This window comes from Bubalus kerabau, chromosome 1 (assembly GCF_029407905.1).
Source record: "Bubalus kerabau isolate K-KA32 ecotype Philippines breed swamp buffalo chromosome 1, PCC_UOA_SB_1v2, whole genome shotgun sequence".
In the NCBI taxonomy this organism is placed as follows: domain Eukaryota; kingdom Metazoa; phylum Chordata; class Mammalia; order Artiodactyla; family Bovidae; genus Bubalus; species Bubalus kerabau.
The window spans coordinates 218060393-218081244 of NC_073624.1; the positions used below are offsets into that span (position 1 = coordinate 218060393).

The window sequence follows — 20852 nt, forward strand, 5'->3', positions numbered from 1 at the left end:
CCCCCTAAGAATCCCATCTTCTAAGCATCAACCTGCAACTTATGCCCTCTGCTGGTAAATCTGTGCATCTCTTTGTAAGAAAAGTGAAATCTAATGACTATACCAATGACTTGGTAAAGGGCCAAAAATCTGCTTCCTTCACAGAACATTCTACACAAGAAAGAGAATTAATTCCTACTGACGATTTTTTCACAGATTCCACATGCTGCTGGGCAACTAAACCCGTGTACCACAACTACTGAGACAGCACCCTCCAGCCCTCAAGCCACAACTAATGAAGTCCAGGCAACAAGAGCACACACATGTGCTCTGCAAGAGAAGCCACCACAATAAGAAGCCCTTGCACCATAACTAGAGAATAGTTCCTGCTTGTCACAACTAGAGAAAGCCAACATGCAGCAACCAAGACCTGGCCAAAAATAAATGAATTTTTAAAATTTGTATTAAAAAAAGACTATTTATAATTGTAAATAGTTGCAACTAGATAATTTCAATTTCCCATGATTTCACTTAAAATTTTTTAAAATTTAGAAGGTTCAATTGTTTAATCTCAACTACTTTAATATAGTTACATACTCATATTACACTAAATACATATCATTATTGCATATTCAATTATAACTTTTATTGTGACAATATACATAAAATTTACCACATCAACCACTTTTAAGGGCACAATTCAGTGGCATTAAATACATTCACAGTGTTATGCGACAGGCACTACTATCCATCTGCAGAACTTCATTATCTCCAGAGAAACTCTGTACCCAGCGAACAATATTTTCCATTCCCTCCTTCCTCAAGCCCCAGGTAACCTCTATCTTACATTCTGCCTCTATGAATTTGCCTATTCTATATCCCTCATATACATGCAAAAAAATAATACATACCCTTCTGTGTCTGGCTTATTTCACTGAGCGTAATGTTTGTGAGGTCCATCCATGTATTAGCATGGATCAGAATTTCATTCATTTTTATGACTGAATAAATATTTCATTGTGTGTATATACCACATTACATTTATCCATTCACTTGTTAATGGATGATGTATTTTTAATATTTCACATTTTCATAGAGCACAATTTAGTAAACATTTCCCTAACATTTCACATTTATAGCTTCCAGTCTCTTGCTATAAATGTTCTCATCACCATCTTTGTGCAATAACTTGTTTCACTGAATTGTTCTCTTATGTTAAATTCCTAGTATTGTAGTCCTAGAGCCAAGGGATGGATACATTAATGGTTCCTACTAAGTAAATCCATATTTATCCTCCTCACTCATCATTTTTTCCAACCTAACGGGGAAGTTACTGTCTGCAATTTCAGTTATAAAAGTACAAAACTGTAATTAAACTCAACTGGAGGGAAGCAAACAAATAGTTCCACCAAATGAAAATAAAAGCTTTCAACATCATGGATACATGAATCCAGAGACTCAAAGGAACTGGTTGTGACTCTGAAGTCAGCAACAGATACTCAGAAGAGGTATGTCAAATGAGTAATTTTGCCACAATCTCCCTTCTGTGACTGAAGTTTCATATCCTGTGAACCAAAGTCTTATTATACAATCAGAACAGAACAACTTCCTTCCAAGGGGAGTAATACAGAGTAGTTAAATCAGACCAGCTTGCTACACATCTCGTTGCAGTGTATACAAGCAAAGCACGATCCTTCTAACATACTGACATATCTACACCTGTTGTCAAATGCTGTTGCTTCTAGTAGCTATACTTCCTTTCTCCCTAAGGTATTATTCATGGCATCTATGTCAACAGGCACCTATGTCAACAATTGCCTTCACTTAGATTATTTTAAAGATCTTCATGAGGCTGTCCTTTTTCTAAACTTGCTTACAAAAGATTTACATGATGGCAGTGAGTCTCCACATGTTCAAAATTGCTGTGCTGTGCTTAGTCACTCAGTTGTGTCTGACTCTCTGTGACCCCATGGACTATAGCTGCCAGGCTCCTTTGTCCATGGGGATTCTCCAGGCAAGAATAATGGAGTGGGTTGCCATGCCCTCCTCCAGGGGATCTTCCCAACCCAGGGATTGAACCCAGGTCTCCCGCACTGCAGGCAGATTCTTTACCATCTGAGTCACCAGAGAAGCCCAAGAATATTGCTAGAGTGAGTAGCCCCGGCACTATCCCTTCTCCAGGGGATGGATCTTCCCAACCCAGGAATCAAATCAGGGTCTCCTGCATTGCAGGTGTATTCTTTACCAGCTGAGCTACTAGAAGCTGCAATAATGAAAAGACCTAGAGCTTTTGGAAAAAGTGAAATTAACAAAGCAGAAACTGCTCAGAAGAGCTCTTCACTAGACACAGAGCTGACTGACCTATGTGACAGGTTTTCCAAAACTGCACCTTCTGTCCACAACGTGATGTTTTCCACTTAGTTACACTAAAAATATATATATTAAATTTAGAAAAAAAATTTTTTTTAATGTTAGCTGTTTCCAGTGGTTCCCAAGACCAATGCTAGGTTCAGAGATGAGCTAAAAGAACTCTCAGAACTCAGCACTGCTAAGTCTTGTACTCACAAATAAAGTTTACTACAGACACATAGTGAAGATACACAGTGGAATCATTTGGAGAAAAGACACAAGAGTCTGGAGGAGCCCAAGTGCAGGCCTCTTTATACTCTCTCCCTACCATGAAGGGTCACAAAGACTATACTTGTGAGTGATGTTTCTGCCCAAGGACTCAGTACTCCAGGTTTTATAGGTACCCACTGCTTAGCACATATCCAAATTCCAGAGTCCCAGAAGAAAGGAGGTTATTTAGCCTAAATCCTACTGCTTGCACAGTCTAGACCACCTTTATCAGTTAGGGAATGGTAGGAACACTACCTAAATCCAAGTGCCCAGACAAGGGCCAACCTTGCAAGTAGTCCCTTCTAAAGACAGCACATCATAATCAAAGATTCATTTTGGCCAGAGAATAATCTCTCCCTCAAAAATGCAGATGCCTGTAATAGAATTAGGAGACTGCAGGTCTTTTAATACCTTAATCCAAGTTGTTCTGATTGCTTTTCTCATAAAGCCTCATCAAAACCAACCACATCAACTAAAAGAACTATGCCCTGAGAAAATCAGAGAATCTTTTTAAAAAATTCAAGTAGAGCATATTCCTCTGCTCAAAACCCTGAAATAGTTGACCAATAATGCTATAAAAGCCAAAATCCTTACAATACTTTACAAAGCCCTACTATGAGCTAGTCCCTTTCTGACATCATCAGCTACTCCTTTGTTCTTTACTCAACTTCAGCCACTTTGACCAACTTGCTCTTCCTCAAAGTCCAGGTACAATCCTGCCTCAGGGCTTTTGCTCTCCCTAAGCCTCTACCTGGAATGTTTTTCCCCTAAACATCTGCACTGCTTAGTCCCATATTTCCTTAAAGCTTCTGTTTAAATATAACCTTCTCAGAGACCTACCCATACTACCCCATTCACCGCATTTTATTTATGGCTGTGCTAGTTCTTCACTGCTGCATAGGCTTTTCTCTAGTTGCAGTGTACGGGCTTCTCATTACAGTGGCTTCTCTTGTTACGGAGCACAGGCTCTAGGGCATGGTAGCTTCAGTAGTTGTGGCTCCCAGCCTCTGAAGCACAGGCTCAATAGTTGTGACACACGGGTTTAGTTGCTCCGTGGCATCTAGGATCTTCCTGGATCAGGAATCGAACCCGTGTCTCCTGCATTGGCAGGTGGATTCTCTAACACTGAGCCACTAGGGAAGGCCAGCACTCCATTTTAAACTGCACTATCTTCACAAATATCCTGCCCTGCAGCACTGCTGGCTCCTGACCCTTTTCTACCCACACATTATTTTCTAAATACCATACAACTTATTATGCTTCGTTATCTGTCTCCCCCTGCTAAAACAGAAGCTCTACTGAAGGCAAGGATTTTTGTTTCTTCTTTGCTGCATTTCCAGCTGAATCACAAAATAGAAGAGTCAAACATTTAACCTGATACAGTAGGAAACAGGGAGATACTGAATATCAAGTGTGGAAAAACTCATTGACAGGTGGGGAGGGTAAACAGCTAGATCTTCTCCAAGTTTGGTGGTTTCTGGGAGACCAAGTCATTAGAAAATGTGGGATTTTTTTCACTAAAGAGATGACAACAGATGGCACATTCAAACAGGGTTACTGGAGTTTTAATAAAAGGAACTATTTACGAGGATGTGGGCACAGTTAAGGGAAAACCAACAAGGTCTGGTAAACCATCTTGGGGCTAGAAAAAGGGAGCCTGAAGTAGCAGTAGGAGGGAGTGGTTACCAGAGAAGACCTATAGCTGGCAACTGGAGCAAAGGTTGATAAGAGGCCTTGATAAACTATTTGCTCAATATGTATACTTTGGAGAGAGGGGAACAAATATCTTAACCTCACCTTTCTCTCACTCTTCTAGACTTCCTGCTGGTTTCTCCCACTGTCAAACCCAACATGAAGCCATAGAAGACAGTATAGTTCCTTAACAATCAAATTTCTGACAACACAGAGCAAGGAACAGAAAGGTATAGAGTGGATCAGAAAGGGCAAAAAGAGAATAGCCCATAACCATTTTGTAAAGCTATCTACAAAAGACAGAACGTTTCAATGCACTTACCAGCATCTTCAACTTAGTATGTTCAAACCTTCCTTCTAAATCTTCTCGTTCCATTTCTGGTGACATCACCACCCTCCTTCTTACCACAGTAATTCTGACTGAACTACTCACTCTTCTTTACTTCTCCCTGCCATATCCAATCATTTGCTAATTAAACTTTTACAACTTCCCTTACATTCCATTTGCGTCTATTGCCAGTGCTCCTTCTTTGTTCATGCTCTCATGGTTAACATAAGCTGTCAATAGCAGCCTTACCACTCAAATGCCATCTATTTCACTCAGTGCTACTAATCAGTCTTCTAAATTACAGTCTGGCTACCACTATTGTTTCTCAAAAACTTTTATTAGTTATTTCCACTGGCTGCCAGATAAACACTAATATGGTCCCAACTTCTCCCAATTTCCCACAACTCTACTTTACCCTTAATATAAATTCAGTTCAGTTCAGTTGTTCAGTCGTGTCCGACTCTTTGCGACCCCATGAATCGCAGCACGCCAGGCCTCCCTGCCCACCACCAACTCCTGGAGTTCACTCAGGCCCACGTCCATCGAGTCAGTGATGCCATCCAGCCATCTCATCCTCTGTCGTCCCCTTCTCCTCCTGCCCCCAATCCCTCCCAGCATCAGAGTCTTTTCCAATGAGTCAACTCTTTGCATGAGGTGGCCAAAGTACTGGAGTTTCAGCTTCAGCATCATTCCTTCCAAAGAAATCCCAGGGCTGATCTCCTTCAGAATGGACTGGTTGGATCTCCTTGCAGTCCAAGGGACTCTCAAGAGTCTTCAACACCACAGATCAAAAGCATCAATTCTTCGGTGCTCAGCTTTCTTCACAGTCCAACTCTCACATCCATACATGACCACTGGAAAAACCATAGCCTTGACTAGATGGACCTTTGCTGGCAAAGTAATGTCTCTGCTTTTCAATATGCTGTCTAGGCTGGTCATAACTTTTCTTCCAAGGAGTAAGCGTCTTTTAATTTCATGGCTGCAGTCACCATCTGCAGTGATTTTGGAGCCCAGAAAAATAAAGTCTGAAACTGTTTCCATTGTTTCCCCATCTATCTCCCATGAAGTGATGGGACCAGACGCCATGATCTTCATTTTCTGAATGTTGAGCTTTAAGCCAACTTTTTCACTCTCCACTTTCACTTTCATCAAGAGGCTTTTGAGTTCCTCTTCACTTTCTGCCATAAGGGTGGTGTCATCTGCATATCTGAGATTACTGATATTTCTCCCGGCCATCTTGATTCCAGCTTCTGCTTCTTCCAGCCCAGCATTTCTCATGATGTACACTGCATGTAAGTTAAATAAGCAGGGTGACAATATACAGCCTTGACGTACTCCTTTTCCTATTTGGAACCAGTCTGTTGTTCCATGTCCATTTCTAACTGTTGCTTCCTGACCTGCATACAAATTTCTCAACAGGCAGGTCAGGTGGTCTGGTATTCCCATCTCTTTCAGGATTTTCCAGTTTATTGTGATCCACAGTTATCCACTTGTATCTGGAAGTTTCATGCAGAATATGGCCACTGAAATCAGTAAGGCTTGGATTCAACTCCCAGTTCAATCATTTCACCCACTGGGTGGCCTTGGGTAAGTTTAACCTGTCTGAGACGAGCTTCAGCTACCTAACTGTGAAGCAGAGGGTTACTGAAATGGATCCAGCGAGAACATTTGCAAATGTACTTTATACAATATTTAGCACACAGTAGGGATATGAGAAATGCTGGGCTGGAAGAAGCACAAGCTGGAATCAAGATTGCCGGGAGAAATACCAATAACCTCAGATATGCAGATGACACCACCCTTATGGCAGAAAGTGAAGAACCAAAAAGCCTCTTGATGAAGGTGAAAGAGTGGAAACAGTATCAGACTTTATTTTTGGGGGCTCCAAAAATCACTGCAGATGGTGACTGCAGCCATGAAATTAAAAGACGCTTACTCCTTGGAAGAAGTTATGACCAACCTAGACAGCATATTGAAAAGCAGAGACACTACTTTGCCAGCAAAGGTCCGTCTAGTCAAGGCTATGGTTTTTCATGTGGTCATGTATGGATGTGAGAGTTGGACTGTGAAGAAAGCTGAGCGCTGAAGAATTGATGCTTTTGAACTGTGGTGTTGGAGAAGACTCTTGAGAGTCCCTTGGACTGCAAGGAGATCCAACCAGTCCATTCTGAAGGAGATCAGCCCTGGGATTTCTTTGGAAGGAATGATGCTGAAGCTGAAACTCCAGTACTTTGGCCACCTCATGCGAAGCGTTGACTCATTGGAAAAGACTCTGATGCTGGGAGGGATTGGGGATAGGAGGAGCAGAGGACGACAGAGGATGAGATGGCTGGATGGCATCACTGACTCGATGGACGTGGGTCTGAGTGAATTCCAGGAGTTGGTGATGGGCAGGGAGGCCTGGCGTGCTGCGATTCATGGGGTCGCAAAGAGTCGGACACGACTGAGCAACTGAACTGAGGCATACTTCACAAGCGTGGACGGCTGCGACAGCGCACGAGCGCAGCCGAGAGGAGCTACCCCACTTCCACGGTCAGGGGCGGCGGCCGGGAGGAGCTACCCCATGTCCAAGGAGCAGTGGCTGAGCGGGCACAGGAGGGCCTAGAGGACCTACTCCAAGTTCAAGGTCAGGAGGGGCGGCGGTGAGGAGATAACCCTCATACAAGGTAAGGAGCAGTGGCTGCACTTTGCTGGAGCAGCCATGAAGACATACCCCACGTCCAAGCTAAGAGAAACCCAAATAAGAAGGCAGGTGTTGCAAGAGGGCATCAGAGGGCAGACACACTGAAACCATAATCACAGAAAACTAGTCAATCTAATCACAATAGGACCACAGCCTTTTCTAACTCAATGAAACTAAGATATGCGCTGTGGGGCCACCCAAGACGGGCAGGTCATGCTGAAGAGTTCTGACAGAATGTGGTCCACTGGAGAAGGGAATGGCAAACCACTTCAGTATTCTTGCCTTGAGAACCCCATGAACAGTATGAAAAGACAAAATGATAGGATACTGAAAAAGGAACTCCTCAGGTCAGTAGGTGCCCAATATGCTACTGGAGATCAGTGGAGAAATAACTCCAGAAAAGAATGAAGGGATGGAGCCAAAGCAAAAACAATACCCAGTTGTGGATGTGACTGGTGACAGAAGCAAGGTCTGATGCTGTAAAGAGCAATATTGCATAGGAACCTGGAATGTTAGGGTCATGAATCAAGGCAAATTGAAAGTGGTCAAACAGGAGATGGCAAGAGTGAATGTCGACATTCTAGGAATCAGCGAACTAAAATGGACTGGAATGGGTGAATTTAACTCAGATGACCATTATATCTACTACTGCAGGCAGGAATCCCTTAGAAGAAATGGAGTAGCCATCATGGTCAACAAGAGTCCGAAATGCAGTACTTAGGTGCAATCTCAAAAATGACAGAATGATCTCTGTTCGCAAGGCAAACCATTCACTATCACAGTAATCCAAGTCTATGCCCCAACCAGTAACTCTGAAGAAGCTGAACGGTTCTATGAAGACCTACAAGACCTTCTAGAACTAACACCCAAACCCAAACACGATGTCCTTTCATTATAGGGGACTGGAATGCAAAAGTAGGAAGTCAAGAAACACCTGGAGTAACAGGCAAATTTGGCCTTGGAGTATGGAATGAAGCAGGGAAAAGGCTAATAGGATTTTGCCAAGAGAACACACAGGTCATAGCAAACACCCTCTTCCAACACCACAAGAGAAGACTCTACACATGGACATCGCCAGATGGTCAACACCGAGATCAGACTGATTATATTCTTTGCAGCCAAAGATGGAGAAGCTCTATACAGTCAGCAAAAACAAGACCGGGAGCTGACTGTGGCTCAGATCATCAGCTCTTTATTGCCAAATTCAGACTTACATTGAAGAAAGTAGGGAAAACCACTAGACCATTCAGGTATGACCTAAATCAAATCCCTTATGATTATACAGTGGAAGTAAGAAATAAATTTAAGGGACTAGATCTGATAGACAGAGTGCCTAATGAACTATGGACGGAGGTTCGTGACATTGTACAGGAGACAGGGATCAAGACCATCCCCATGGAAAAGAAATGCAAAAAAGCAAAATGGCTGTGAAAAGAAGAGAAGCGAAAAGCAAAGGAGAAAAGGAAAGATATAAGCATCTGAATGCAGAGTTCCAAAGAATAGCAAGGAGAGATAAGAAAGCCTTCCTCAGAGATCAATGCAAAGAAATAGAGGAAAACAACAGAATGGGAAAGATTAGAGAGCTCTTCAAGAAAATTAGAGATACCAAGGGAACATTTCATGCAAAGATGGGCTCAATAAAGGACAGAAAATGTATGGGCCTAACAGAAGCAGAAGATATTAAGAAGAGGTGGCAAGAATACACAGAACTGGACAAAAAAGATCTTCATGACCAAGATAATCACGATGGTACGATCACTCACCTAGAGCCAGACATCCTGGAATGTGAAGTCAAGTGGGCCTCAGAAAGCATCACTGCAAACAAAGCTAGTGGAGGTGATGGAATACCAGTGGAGCTATTTCAAATCCTGAAAGATGATGCTGTGAAAGTGCTACACTCAATATGCCAGCAAATTTGGAAAACTCAGCAGTGGCCACAGGACTGGAAAAGGTCAGTTTTCATTCCAATCCCAAAGAAAGGCAATACCAAAAATGCTCAAACTACCGCACAATTGCACTCATCTCACACGCTAGTAAAGTAATGCTCAAAATTCTCCAAGCCATGCTTCAGCAGTAGGTGAACCGTGAACTTCCAGACATTCAAGCTGGTTTTAGAAAGGCAGAGGAACCAGAGATCAAATTGCCAACACCCGCTGGATCATCGAAAAAGCAGGAGAGTTCCAGAAAAACATCTATTTCTGCTTTGACTATTCCAAAGCCTTTGTGTGAAGCACAGTAAACTGTGGAAAATCCTGAAAGAGATGGGAATACCAGACCACCTGACCTGCCTCGAGAAACCTATATGCAGGTCAGGAAGCAACAGTTAGAAATGGACATGAAACAACAGACTGGTTCCAAATAGGAGAAGGAGTACGTCAAGGCTGTATATTGTCACCCTGCTTATTTAACTTATATGCAGAGTACATCATGAGAACACTGGGCTGGAAGAAGCACAAGCTGGAATCGAGATTGCCAGGAGAAATATCAATAACCTCAGATATGCAGATGACGCCACCCTTATGGCAGAAAGTGAAGAGGAACTAAAAAGCCTCTTGATGAAAGTGAAAGAGGAGAGTGAAAATGTTGGCTTAAAGCTCAACATTCAGAAAACGAAGATCATGGCATCTTGTCCCACCACTTCATGGGAAATAGATGTGGAAACAGTGTCAGACTTTATTTTTCTGGGCTCCAAAATCACTGCAGATGGTGACTGCAGTCATGAACTTAAAAGACGCTTACACCTTGGAAGAAAAGTTATGACCAACCTAGATAGCATATTGAAGAGCAGACATTACTTTGCCAACAAAAGTCCGTCTAGTTAAGGCTATGGTTTTTCCAGTGGTCATGTATGGATGTGAGAGTTGGACTGTGAAGAAAGCTGAGCACCGAAGAATTGATGCTTTTGAACTGTGGCGTTGGAGAAGACTCTTGAGAGAGTCCCTTGGACTGCAAAGAGATCCAACCAGTCCATTCTGAAGATCAGCCCTGGGTGTTCTTTGAAAGGAAAGATGCTAAGGCTGAAACTCCAGTACTTTGGCCACCTCATGTGAAGAGCTGACTCATTGGAAAAGACGCTGATGCTGGGAGGGATTGGGAGCAGGAGGAGAAGGGGACGACAGGATGAGATAGCTGGATGGCATCAGCAACTCAATGGACGTGAGTTTGAATGAACTCCAGGAGATGGTGGACAGGGAGGCCTGGCGTGCTGCTATTGATGGGTCACAAAGAGTCAGACACGACTGAGCGACTGAAATGAACTGAACTGAGGCATACTTCTCTGTATGTGCCCCATGTTTCTGCCTATTTGTCCCTCTACTGAAATTTACTTTTCCCCCTCACTTTCTCTATACAGCCAACTTTTTAAGTCAAATACATCTGTCATAATGCTTTTCTTGATCCTTCTTCCTACCTGGAAGGCACTCTTAACACATTACTTGTAACTTTCTTATAAGAAATACTTAAACACAGCTAACATGGTTCATACCTCTCCTACTAGAGTTGAAGCAGTAGAGGAATAAAGGGCTCCCATATCCAAGCTCACCCAGCGAATCAAGAGCAAAGCCCAGGTTAAAAACCAAATCTCAGTTACTAAGAGTGCTCTATGACTTATGTCAGTACTTTTTAAAAGATGGCTATTCATTCACCTCATTAATTGTGCAAATACCTTGTGGTTGAGGGGGGGATGAAATAAAGGTACACTCATATCTCTTAACCGAAGTTGTAATATTAACATCTCTATGTACCAACAATGATAGTATTCCCTTTACATGTATAGTTACACTTCATTTGTTCAGTTAAAGTATAATTTGTTCAATTTAAAGTATAATTTGTTCACAATCCTGTGAGACAGATATTAACAGTAGTCTCTCCTTTTTAAGGACTTCCCGGGTGGCTCAGATGGTCAAGCGTCTGTCTACAATGCGGGAGACCTGGGTTCAATCCCTGGGTTGGGGAGATTCCCTGGAGAAGGAAATGGCAACCCACTCCAGTACTCTTGCCTAGAAAATCTCATGGACAGAGGAGCTTGGTGCAGGGTACTGTCCATGAGGTCACAAAGAGTCAGACACGACTATAAAGACAAGGAAACAGGTTCAGGACCATGTGCTCAAGGTCATGGAACAAGCAAGTGACTGGGTCAAAAAAAGAACCTGGTCTATTTGATACCAAAATTTATGTCATTAAGAAGTGCTATTGCTGCTGCTAAGTCGCATCAGTCGTGTCCAACTGTGCAACCCCACAGACGACAGCCCACCAGGCTCCCCTGTCCCTGGGATTCTCCAGGCAAGAACACTGGAGTGGGTTGCCATTTCCTTCTTCAATGCATGAAAGTGAAAAGTCAAAGTGAAGTCACTCAGTCGTCTCCAACTCTTTGCCATGGACTGTAGACTACCAGCCCCTCTGCCCATGGGATTTTCCAGGCAAGAGTACTGGAGTGGGTTGCCATTGCCTTCTCCACCATTAAGGACTATGAAATACTAAGTCAGATGCCTACTCTGAGGCTAATTACATTAGCAACAAAAGCATCAAAGAAAAATGTACCTTTCATATGGTATCCAAATAACAAAACCAGTATAAGAGTGAAGCCTTCACTTTAATCAGAGAGTATATACTAAATGATGATGGGACTAACTCCAATTTGTCTGTAGAGTGTGAACAATCTGAGACGATCCCACAATGCTGAAAAGGATGCATAATTTCAAAAGAAACAGAATCTCCAACAGAATGCAAGTTACTTGAAGACAGGAACCGTGTTTGTCCCACTGCAGTTATCTCCAGATCCCAGATGTTTTGCACAAAGAGGTAATCAATCTCTGATGAAACGGACAGAAAATGCTGGGATAAAAACATATTGTCAAAACAGTACAAGTTCACATCAGATAATTTTAGAACAAACCCATTTCAGATATGTTTTGGGGGGTTTTTTTTTTTTTAAACAAACCATATACAGTGATAAAAGAATTAAAGGAGCCAAAGAAAATCTGCCTGAGAAGACAGCACACAGCTAAAAAAGGAAATCTTTAATCATTTTCCTCTCTGAAGATGCAAATCATTCAGCTCCAACTGCAAGTTTATTAATAAATTATCAATAAAAGTGCTATTAATAAGTATGTGCGATAGGTCAGTACAAAAGTAATTCATCTGCCCTTTAGCCTCCCTAATATATCTTTTTTAAAAAGCAGCTTTCTAGTATCTCCTTTTTTGTTTTATCCCATGGCATTTAATTTCTCATTTAGTTAGAATATGAAGTTCACCCACAAGCAGGTTCCAATGTCAAAGACCAATTTTCCCAAACCAGTTGCATGCCTGTCTTAAAAATGAGCAACAAATCCTATTTCCCAACAATATACTTCCATACATTATACTTAGTAAGCGACTAAATTTAAGCATCAAGAACATTCACGATGTACTAAACTCAAATTTAATTTGAAGCTAGTAATTCATGCCCACTTATTCTTCAAACTAACCCTGCCTCCCCCTGCCAAATTAAACAACTGTTAGCTTTATTTTTAAAACAAAATTTACAGAACATATTAAGTTTCTAATTATAGCAAATACATCAGAAACTGATTTACTTAGTGCAAACATTTTCTAACAAAATTATATTTTAAAACTAGCTAGTAAGTGAAAATATAGGGAAGATATATTAAAGGAAAAAAAATAGAAGAGTGAGAATATTGCTAACTATCGCTTAATAAAGGGGGTCTCCAAACTATGAATCATACTTTTCACAGAAACCTTTTAACATACAGTGATTATCATTTCCCATTCAAGATATCACCTGACTTGTACTTCTGTTGTTGAATGTGTCCCATATCCCTTAAGCTGATTTTGCTATTAAAACTTAGCAAAAACTGTTAAGCCATAAAACAATGAAAAGCAATAAAAATGGATGATGTACTTCTAAAGTCTCTGTGGCCTAGCAACATAAGAAAACACATAAGGAGCCCACACATCATGCTCTGTGTATTGGCATGTTAGTAGCATGCACTCGGCCAACTCATCTAGTCTAAATGTCAAGACCAGCCCAAATGTTTTCTTGACCCACCAAGTCGACACAATTGCTTATACCCATCTCTAACGAAAATGCCCGTAATCTATTACAATTATTGAAATTCCCACCACTCAAAAATTTCAAGTACCTTGTGAGCAGGGGCAGATCCTTTTTGGTATGTTGCAAATGGCAACACAAAACCTGCAAAAGTAGTTTGGAAACATACTAAACAATAAATCATGGTGCATCTATACTATAGAATACCAGTTTTATGATACAGAACGATTATGTACACATATGGGTGCTTTGAAGTTAAAATACTTACATATGTATGTATGTATATATAAAACAACCCAATATTTGTTCCTAAAATAAAGATAAATATATCTCCCTGCAAATAAAAAGACCTAGAAATAGGCAAACTGTTAACGTACGTCATCTCTAAGTGCTGGGAGAAAACAGGGAAGGAGCAACATGAGGGTCTTTATAGGCCATTAACTGTTTTATCATGTATTATCTAGCTTTGAAATTTTTCAGTAAAATGTTTTAGTTGAATATACCCTAAGGCTTTAACAAGGCTGCCAATAAGCATGTACTTTTCCCTGAATATATACTGAGAACAAAAACCCATGATACCAGAGAACTGCTGTGTTCTAGTTATCCAGCACATTTAATATGAGTGAGCCATCTCATCAACTAAGTGTATATGTGGTAAGCAAGAACATGACCTGCCATTCCAACAATCACTGCATTACTCATAATAGCAAGAAATGTTCATCAACCATTATGGTACAGCCATGCTATGGAACATTATACAGGCATTAAAAAGGATGAGGAAGGTCTATTTGTTCTGATATGAGAACGCCAATCATATAAACTGCTGAACTATTTCATCCTACTTTTAAAATGTAGGTACATACAAGAGTTTGCTGAACATACACCCAATAACAAGGATTGTCCTTGAGAAGAAGATTTCCTCTTTAGGGTTTTTACCATTCTTTGTTTAGTTTCTAAGCATTTATTTAAATGTTTAATTCTCATTTTTAAAAATACACCAGTCTCAGCATTCAGTACAGGTTCTCTTTTCTATTTCCTAGTAACATTGCCAAATGTTACTTGGCAACATTTGACCAAACATGCAATATTATAATTTTTAAAATAACAGGTAGAAAGGGAATTTTTATTGGAAAGTTTTTACAACATTCACTTTTAATAGAAAACATTAGACAAAGGTACAGCAAAGCAACCTGCAGTAAGACACTAAGGAAAAGGCATTCATTGTCTTACCCTGGTTTAGAGGCAATCTTTGTTGCTCCACTTAATTAAAAAAAAAAAAAGCCTTCTAAAACAGGGAAGATAAATTATATTCCCAGTGACCAAAATCTTAACACTGATGCAGTAAGTTGGTTAAAACAGAAGAAAGAGACTTACCCTCTTCTAAGTGCAAATACTGTCTTTTGGGGAATAATCCTTACATTACCTAGATGCAGTTTTGCTTAAATTGACTCAACATCCAAATGCCCGCTTTTAATCAGCAAAAACATAGGTAATTTAGTTTAAAATGCAAATTCTAAAATTTGAGAGTATTAAGCACACTTAAGATAAACAAAGCTACAAATCAAATAACTGACACTACCATTTCTGTTCCTGAGCTAATTAATCAGAAATAGCAAATTCTTAAGTATCCTCAATGCTTTAACCTAACTTGAAAACAAAAATTCATTATCAAGATTTAAATATTAAATCTGTTCTAAATCACTAAGCTACAGAACGAAGCAATCAGTGTATCATTCTGATTTGTTACCACTAAGAATGTCAACCGTTTGGAAGCTTTTTAAGACTTGAAATTACTATCAATCTTTCAAACCTCTTCCAACTAATGATTACCACTGAATTTTACTAAAACACTGTAAATGCAAAAGTTCTTCACAACAGGAAGACAAAAAAAATTTATTTTGCTAATCTTTCAAAATTAGATTCAAGCATTGCACAAAAATTATATTCAATGCTGACCAGGTTCTGTACTACTTCCTCCCATGAAGTCTTGATTATATTTGAAGTAGTAATGTTCAGGTAAATCTTACAGGTGCAAAAAGTGAAACCATAACAAACAAGTCCTACATGCCAAATCTGGAAAGACTAAACACCTCTATTTCTGCCTTCACTGAATACCAATCCAGGTAAGATATGTGTAAAGGTAGACACATGACAACAAAGCGATGATATACCATTAACACTAAGCCATTTTTCTAATTAGGAAATCCTTTTACATAACTTTTCATACATCACTACATGGGAAATACAAAAGGACAACAACCTTATTAAATTCTGAAAACCCTCCAGAAGGTGGACTATTCCAGTTGAACCAGAAGAAACAGATCTTCCTCCTAAAACTGAGTAAAACACAAACACAATTATAATAAAAAACTTAAGCATATCGTTTTCTGTATCTTAGAGCCCCACTCTCTGCAAAAGCTAGACCAAATTACCACGTGAAGAAACGCAGTATGATGTATTTCAATAAGAGTGAAAACAGAAATTTAAACAAATTGTAAAACCATTTCTAATGCAAAACTTGACTATCTTGTTAATTTATTCAATACGCAAACATATCTATCCCATTTGTTGTAGAGGTACTAAAAGTACCAATTATCAGCTACCCTTTGTCAAAGTGACTAAGGAAATGGCAACCCACTCCAGTACTCTTGCCTGGAAAATCCCATGAACAGAGGAGCCTGGTAGGCTACAGTCCATGGGGTCGCAGAGTCGGACACGACTGAGCGACTTCACTTTCACTAAGCAAAATTCCAGTCAAATATTCTACCATATCAGTAAATCAAATGTAGGTACTAGATTAAAAGGTATTCTGAACCCACCCACCAGGTTATACATACTCTCACTCAATCATGTAAAGAATTGAATTCTTTATTTGTGATATCCATAAATGTTGCTATTCTATACGTCTATCCAGGAAGGCAATTTTCTCCTATACCATTGTTTTGTTTTGCTTTTTATAAACAACAACTTGAATTCTATTGCATGAAAGGGCTACAAATATACATTTGTTAACCAAGCAGAATACACAGATATTTTGCTTTACAACTTGCACCTAAGATACCAGTACACGAAGCTGGTTCATTAGTTATCATAGCAATTGGGGGCCACTGCCCAAGCTATGCATAGCAGTTTTACAGGTTCAAACCTCATGTAGAAAGGGCAGTCGTGATATGGGCCATTAACTACATTCCTGTAAAGCCCATCTTAGTTACAAGTAAATGTATAACCAAAGTCTGCACAGATTTTTGATGGCAAAACTTCTAAAATCTGATGCAACTGTCCTGAACAAGTTTTTAAACCAACTGTTTTGCAGATATACTGACATTCTGCCAGTAGATGGTGCCACAAAAGTAAGGGGAAGGATTTCCAGGAGGACAACAGTTCAGCTATAGGGGAAAAAAAAAAACATTTAAACTTGCTCTGAAAATACAAAAATGCACTTAAAAGTTTGAGGGTAAAATATAACCCTTATTTGTAACCATTCATTACAGACAAACCAGTAAGAGGGATGAAATTAGGCCATCTGAATTTTTTAAAACAGTTTATATGAATGAAAACACATGCTTAACACAAACTATTTCTTTAGAACTACACAGTACATATTTTGAAGCAAATTCTCATAGAAGTGACCACCCATGTCAAGATGATAAGCAAATCACTTAGTACAAGAGATGGATGTAGGAAAAACTTTAAAGATTTTAAAAAGCCACATCCACCACTTCAAATGTTTTACCTGTAAGGGATAAAATTCAACACATCACTACCTGGGTAACAGCAAGAAGAAAAAAAAACCTCACAGGACCTTTTAAAAGTTTCTCTAAATACACATTAAGAATTAACACGAAAAATTACCCTTAAAACGGTACGGAATGGATCCTAGAAAAAAATGTTAGACATGTACGGTCAAACACAATGATTTATTAAAAATAAAACGTAAAAATGATTTTTGTACATATGCTTCCAAATTTCGGGCATGGGATCCAAGGAGATTTTATAGAAAACGCTGTAGCCAGATATCAAGTCCTTACAACAAAGTAAACTAAACCCCCCAACCCCCGCCCAGGTTTTGCTACAGAATCAGCAAGTTCACTCCCTCCCCCTCCCCCCAAAAAACACAAATTAAAACAAGACATTTTGCTAGTATAAAAACGACCAAAGTCCAAGTAATAATAAAAAAATAGAGTCCATCAATGACTGTAACACAAAAATGTGTATGTGGAGCCAAGTCCATCTTCAGAGGGAGAGACGAGAGAGGTGGCAGGCATATAGGGCAACACCCCCAAGGGTAAGCAGCCTTAGAAGTGGCTCCCCCAAGGGCAAAATGGGGAAAGCGGTGGGAGTGAAAAGGACTTAGGAGTTGACCCTAGGTGGGTGGTTGCAAAGAGCTACCCCTATAGCCACTCCCAAGCATTAAAAAAACATTTTTAGAAGGAGCTGCCTCCATACCCACCCCCACCGCCATAGCCACCTCTGTAAGGTCCACTGTTGCTGCGACCTCCCCAGCTGCTGCCTCCGCCGCCGCCGCCGCCGCCGCTCTTCATGGGCCCATAGGACGACTGGTGCTGGCTGTAGCTGCCGAAACCGCCGAAACCGTTACCGTAGTCGCTTCCACCATAGGACGAGCCGCCGCCGCCGCCGCCTCCGTAGGCGTTGTAGCCGCCGCCGCCGTAACCACCGTAGCTGTTATAACCGCCGCCACCGCCCTTAGACAGGCCGTTCTGGTCACGACCACCGCCCCGACCCCGGCCGCCGCGGCCGCCACGGGAGGACCGGGAGCCGCCTCCGCCCCCACCGGAGTGGATATCCTCCTTGGGGACAGCCTTCTTCACCTCCACGCGATGGCCCTGGATCGGATGGAACTTGACCACCGCGGCCTTGTCTGCCGCGTCGTGATTCTGAAAATACACGAAGCCGAAGCCACGCTTCTTGCCGGACTGCTTGTCGGCAATAATCTCGGCCTTTTCCACGGTGCCAAACTGCGAGAAGTGCTCGATCAGGTCGCCCTCGGCCACGTCTCCCTTAAGGCCCCCAACAAAGAGCTTCTTCACCTTGGCGTGAGCACCGGGCCGCGCCGAATCCTCCCGGGACACCGCCCGCTTCAGCTCCACCGTGTTGCCGTCCACCGCATGAGGCGAGGCGGCCATGGCGGCATCGGCCTCCTCCACATTGGAGTAGGTCACGAAGCCAAAGCAACGGGAGCGCTTGGTCTGGGGGTTCACCACCACTACGCAGTCTGTCAGGGTCCCAAAGGCCTCAAAGTGGCCGCGCAGGCCGGACTCACTCGTCTGCACGTTGAGGCCGCCGATGAACAGCTTACACAGTTGAGAATTCTCCATCTCCACCGCCCGGGCCTTGCCCCCGCCCTGGGAGCTCCGAGGTTTCGCCGTCGCCGTGATGGTTGGCTAAGGTTTCTTCACAACTTGGGCCCAGCCGTCGCTGGAGCCGCCCCCGCCGGTCAGCGGCGGAAAAGGGAAGAAGGGAAAGGGAAGGGAAAAAGGAAGAGAGGAAGGGGGAGGGAAGGGGAGAGGTGCCGGCTAGAGGACGAGCCGAGGAAACTGGAAGGCAACCAAAGCCGCCGCTACCGCCACCTCCGCTCCCCTATCTGTGCACCACACAAAGAGGCCGCTGAACGCGCGCGCACCCTCCCCGAGGCGTGCGTCACCGCCGCGTACGGCAGCGCAGGGCAGTCCACCAATCCTCGCCTCGACCTCATTAGTCCCGCCTACCGCGCTGCAGCGCCGCTCTCGGTCACGGACTCCCCGCCCTCCGCGGTCTATTCAAGCCTTCGGCCTGCACTGCTCCTGCTGCAGCCTTTACCGCTCTGCTTTCTCTCCCAGGATCTCCAGTGCGCCCTCACTAGGGACTCTCTCTGCCCTTCGCGAACCTCTGCGATTCATTTGCCCCCAGCCCCCGCGGCTGTTCCCAGTGATTTTTCCCCCTCCCCTAGCCGTATCCCCTCGCCCAGCTCCGCAGTGGCGTTCGCGCCAGCCCCTTGAGAGACATGTCAGTTCAGCCAATCACAGCCATCCGCTTGCATCCACTTCCGTTTTCGGCAGCTGCTGGACGGGCGCGCTCCCCAGTGCGCGCTGGCCTCGGCGCCCCCTGTGTGCAGAGTTTTCTTGCTACCCAAACGCCGCCTCCCGCCCTGGGCTTGCCGCGGGGGCGGGGCGGGGCGCCGCGGGTGGTAGAGAGCGGGGACGCGCTGGGGGCCGTTCCCAACGGATGCGGCCTGGGGCGTCACGCGCGGGTTTTTTGAAAACTTGACTGTTAGGGTTAGGGTCTTGGATTTACCCGCCGCCTTTCGGCTGGGCCACTACACCTGGCGTCCTCGCTCCTCCCGTCCGCACAAAGATGGAGGGTAGGGGCCTGGTCGGGCAAGGCGGTTATTAACCGTTTGTAGTGGGCCAGAGGCGCGATTAGACAAACATTGGCACGTGGCCCTGCTCAAAAACGAGCCCGAGGCCATGTGGAAGGACAGCAGCGCGCCGAAAGCGCTTCAGACTTTCCGACCGAGGCTTGGCCGCGAGACCCCCGCTACCCCAGTAATGTCAGTGGAACCCTCTTACGAGGCTCCTCTCAGCGGACGTTTTCATACTCCTCCGGTGTACACATCTTTTCATAGGCCCTGTTATCTGTGCGAGCTTCCTTCCCAACTAAAATGTTAGGTTTTTTACGGCGTTTTCAATCGGACTGGGAGCCAAGTTAAACACATGAACACTGTACTGTATGTATCGCACACCCTTGATAACTGCCATATCGACCCAGGTGGGAATACAAGAAACTTATAATGGCTTCCACCTACTGAAACTTTTGTGTTCCAAGCAAGATACAAGGAGTGCCACACGGTGTATGGCATGTGATGGAGAGCCCCCAAACCATGTAGCAAATTAGAAATTCCTCACTGTATCCTGGAATGGAATGTATTCAGAATTGATTAAAGAGGTAGAACTTGCATTGAATCACCGAGTCAAAGGCTAGATAAGATTATTCTATAGAGAGTTTACCTGAACAAAATCTGGAGAAAATTTATAAGCCCCCAGGAACAGAAAGTGGACCAGTTTGATTGGATCAGGAGGTTTTTGATAGAGAAAAACTAAGTTAGGCTGAGGTCTTGGTATTATGGAATGTCTTGAAATTTAGATTAAGGAGTATAAATACTAATTCAAAGGCATATAGATAGGCTTCAAGGTTTGGGGAGAAACTATGTCTCTATTACCTACAAACCGTGTGACTATCGAGTTGTGTGACTTTGGACAGGTCACCTAACCTTTTTAAAATTATAGGTTTTATTATCTAAAATCAGAACATAAAACACCTACCCAATGTGGCAAAAATTAAATGAGATTCTGCATGTAAATGCAGAGCACAGTGCCCGGCACATAGTAAGTGCTCAATTTCTCAATTTATCCAATAACTACTATACCAAGTGTTGGGAACAGGGCAGTAAGCAACAGACAAAAATGTCTGCCCTCATGGAACGGACATTCTTGTGGGGAGAAGCA

At 42.6% G+C, this 20852-nt stretch overlaps 1 protein-coding gene across 3 annotated transcripts; it reads right to left on the minus strand.

Moving 5' to 3' along the window:
* Positions 1-11828: 11828 nt before the first annotated feature.
* Positions 11829-18982, minus strand: HNRNPA0 (heterogeneous nuclear ribonucleoprotein A0). Of its 3 annotated transcripts, none has more exons than XM_055554611.1 (4): positions 17819-18982; positions 15611-15686; positions 13442-13494; positions 11829-12112 (listed from the first exon to the last, which is right to left on the minus strand). In XM_055554611.1, the coding sequence occupies exons 1-4, from the start codon at positions 18684-18686 to the stop codon at positions 11844-11846; spliced, it is 1266 nt and encodes a 421-aa protein (XP_055410586.1). In that variant the 5' UTR covers positions 18687-18982; the 3' UTR covers positions 11829-11843. The 3 variants fall into 3 exon arrangements, with proteins under 3 accessions (XP_055410586.1, XP_055410600.1, XP_055410592.1); XM_055554625.1 differs by having other exon boundaries at positions 11981-12134; positions 17819-18979; XM_055554617.1 differs by lacking the exons at positions 11829-12112; positions 13442-13494; positions 15611-15686 and adding an exon at positions 16201-16736 and having other exon boundaries at positions 17819-18977.
* Between the last annotated feature and the right edge of the window lie 1870 nt (positions 18983-20852).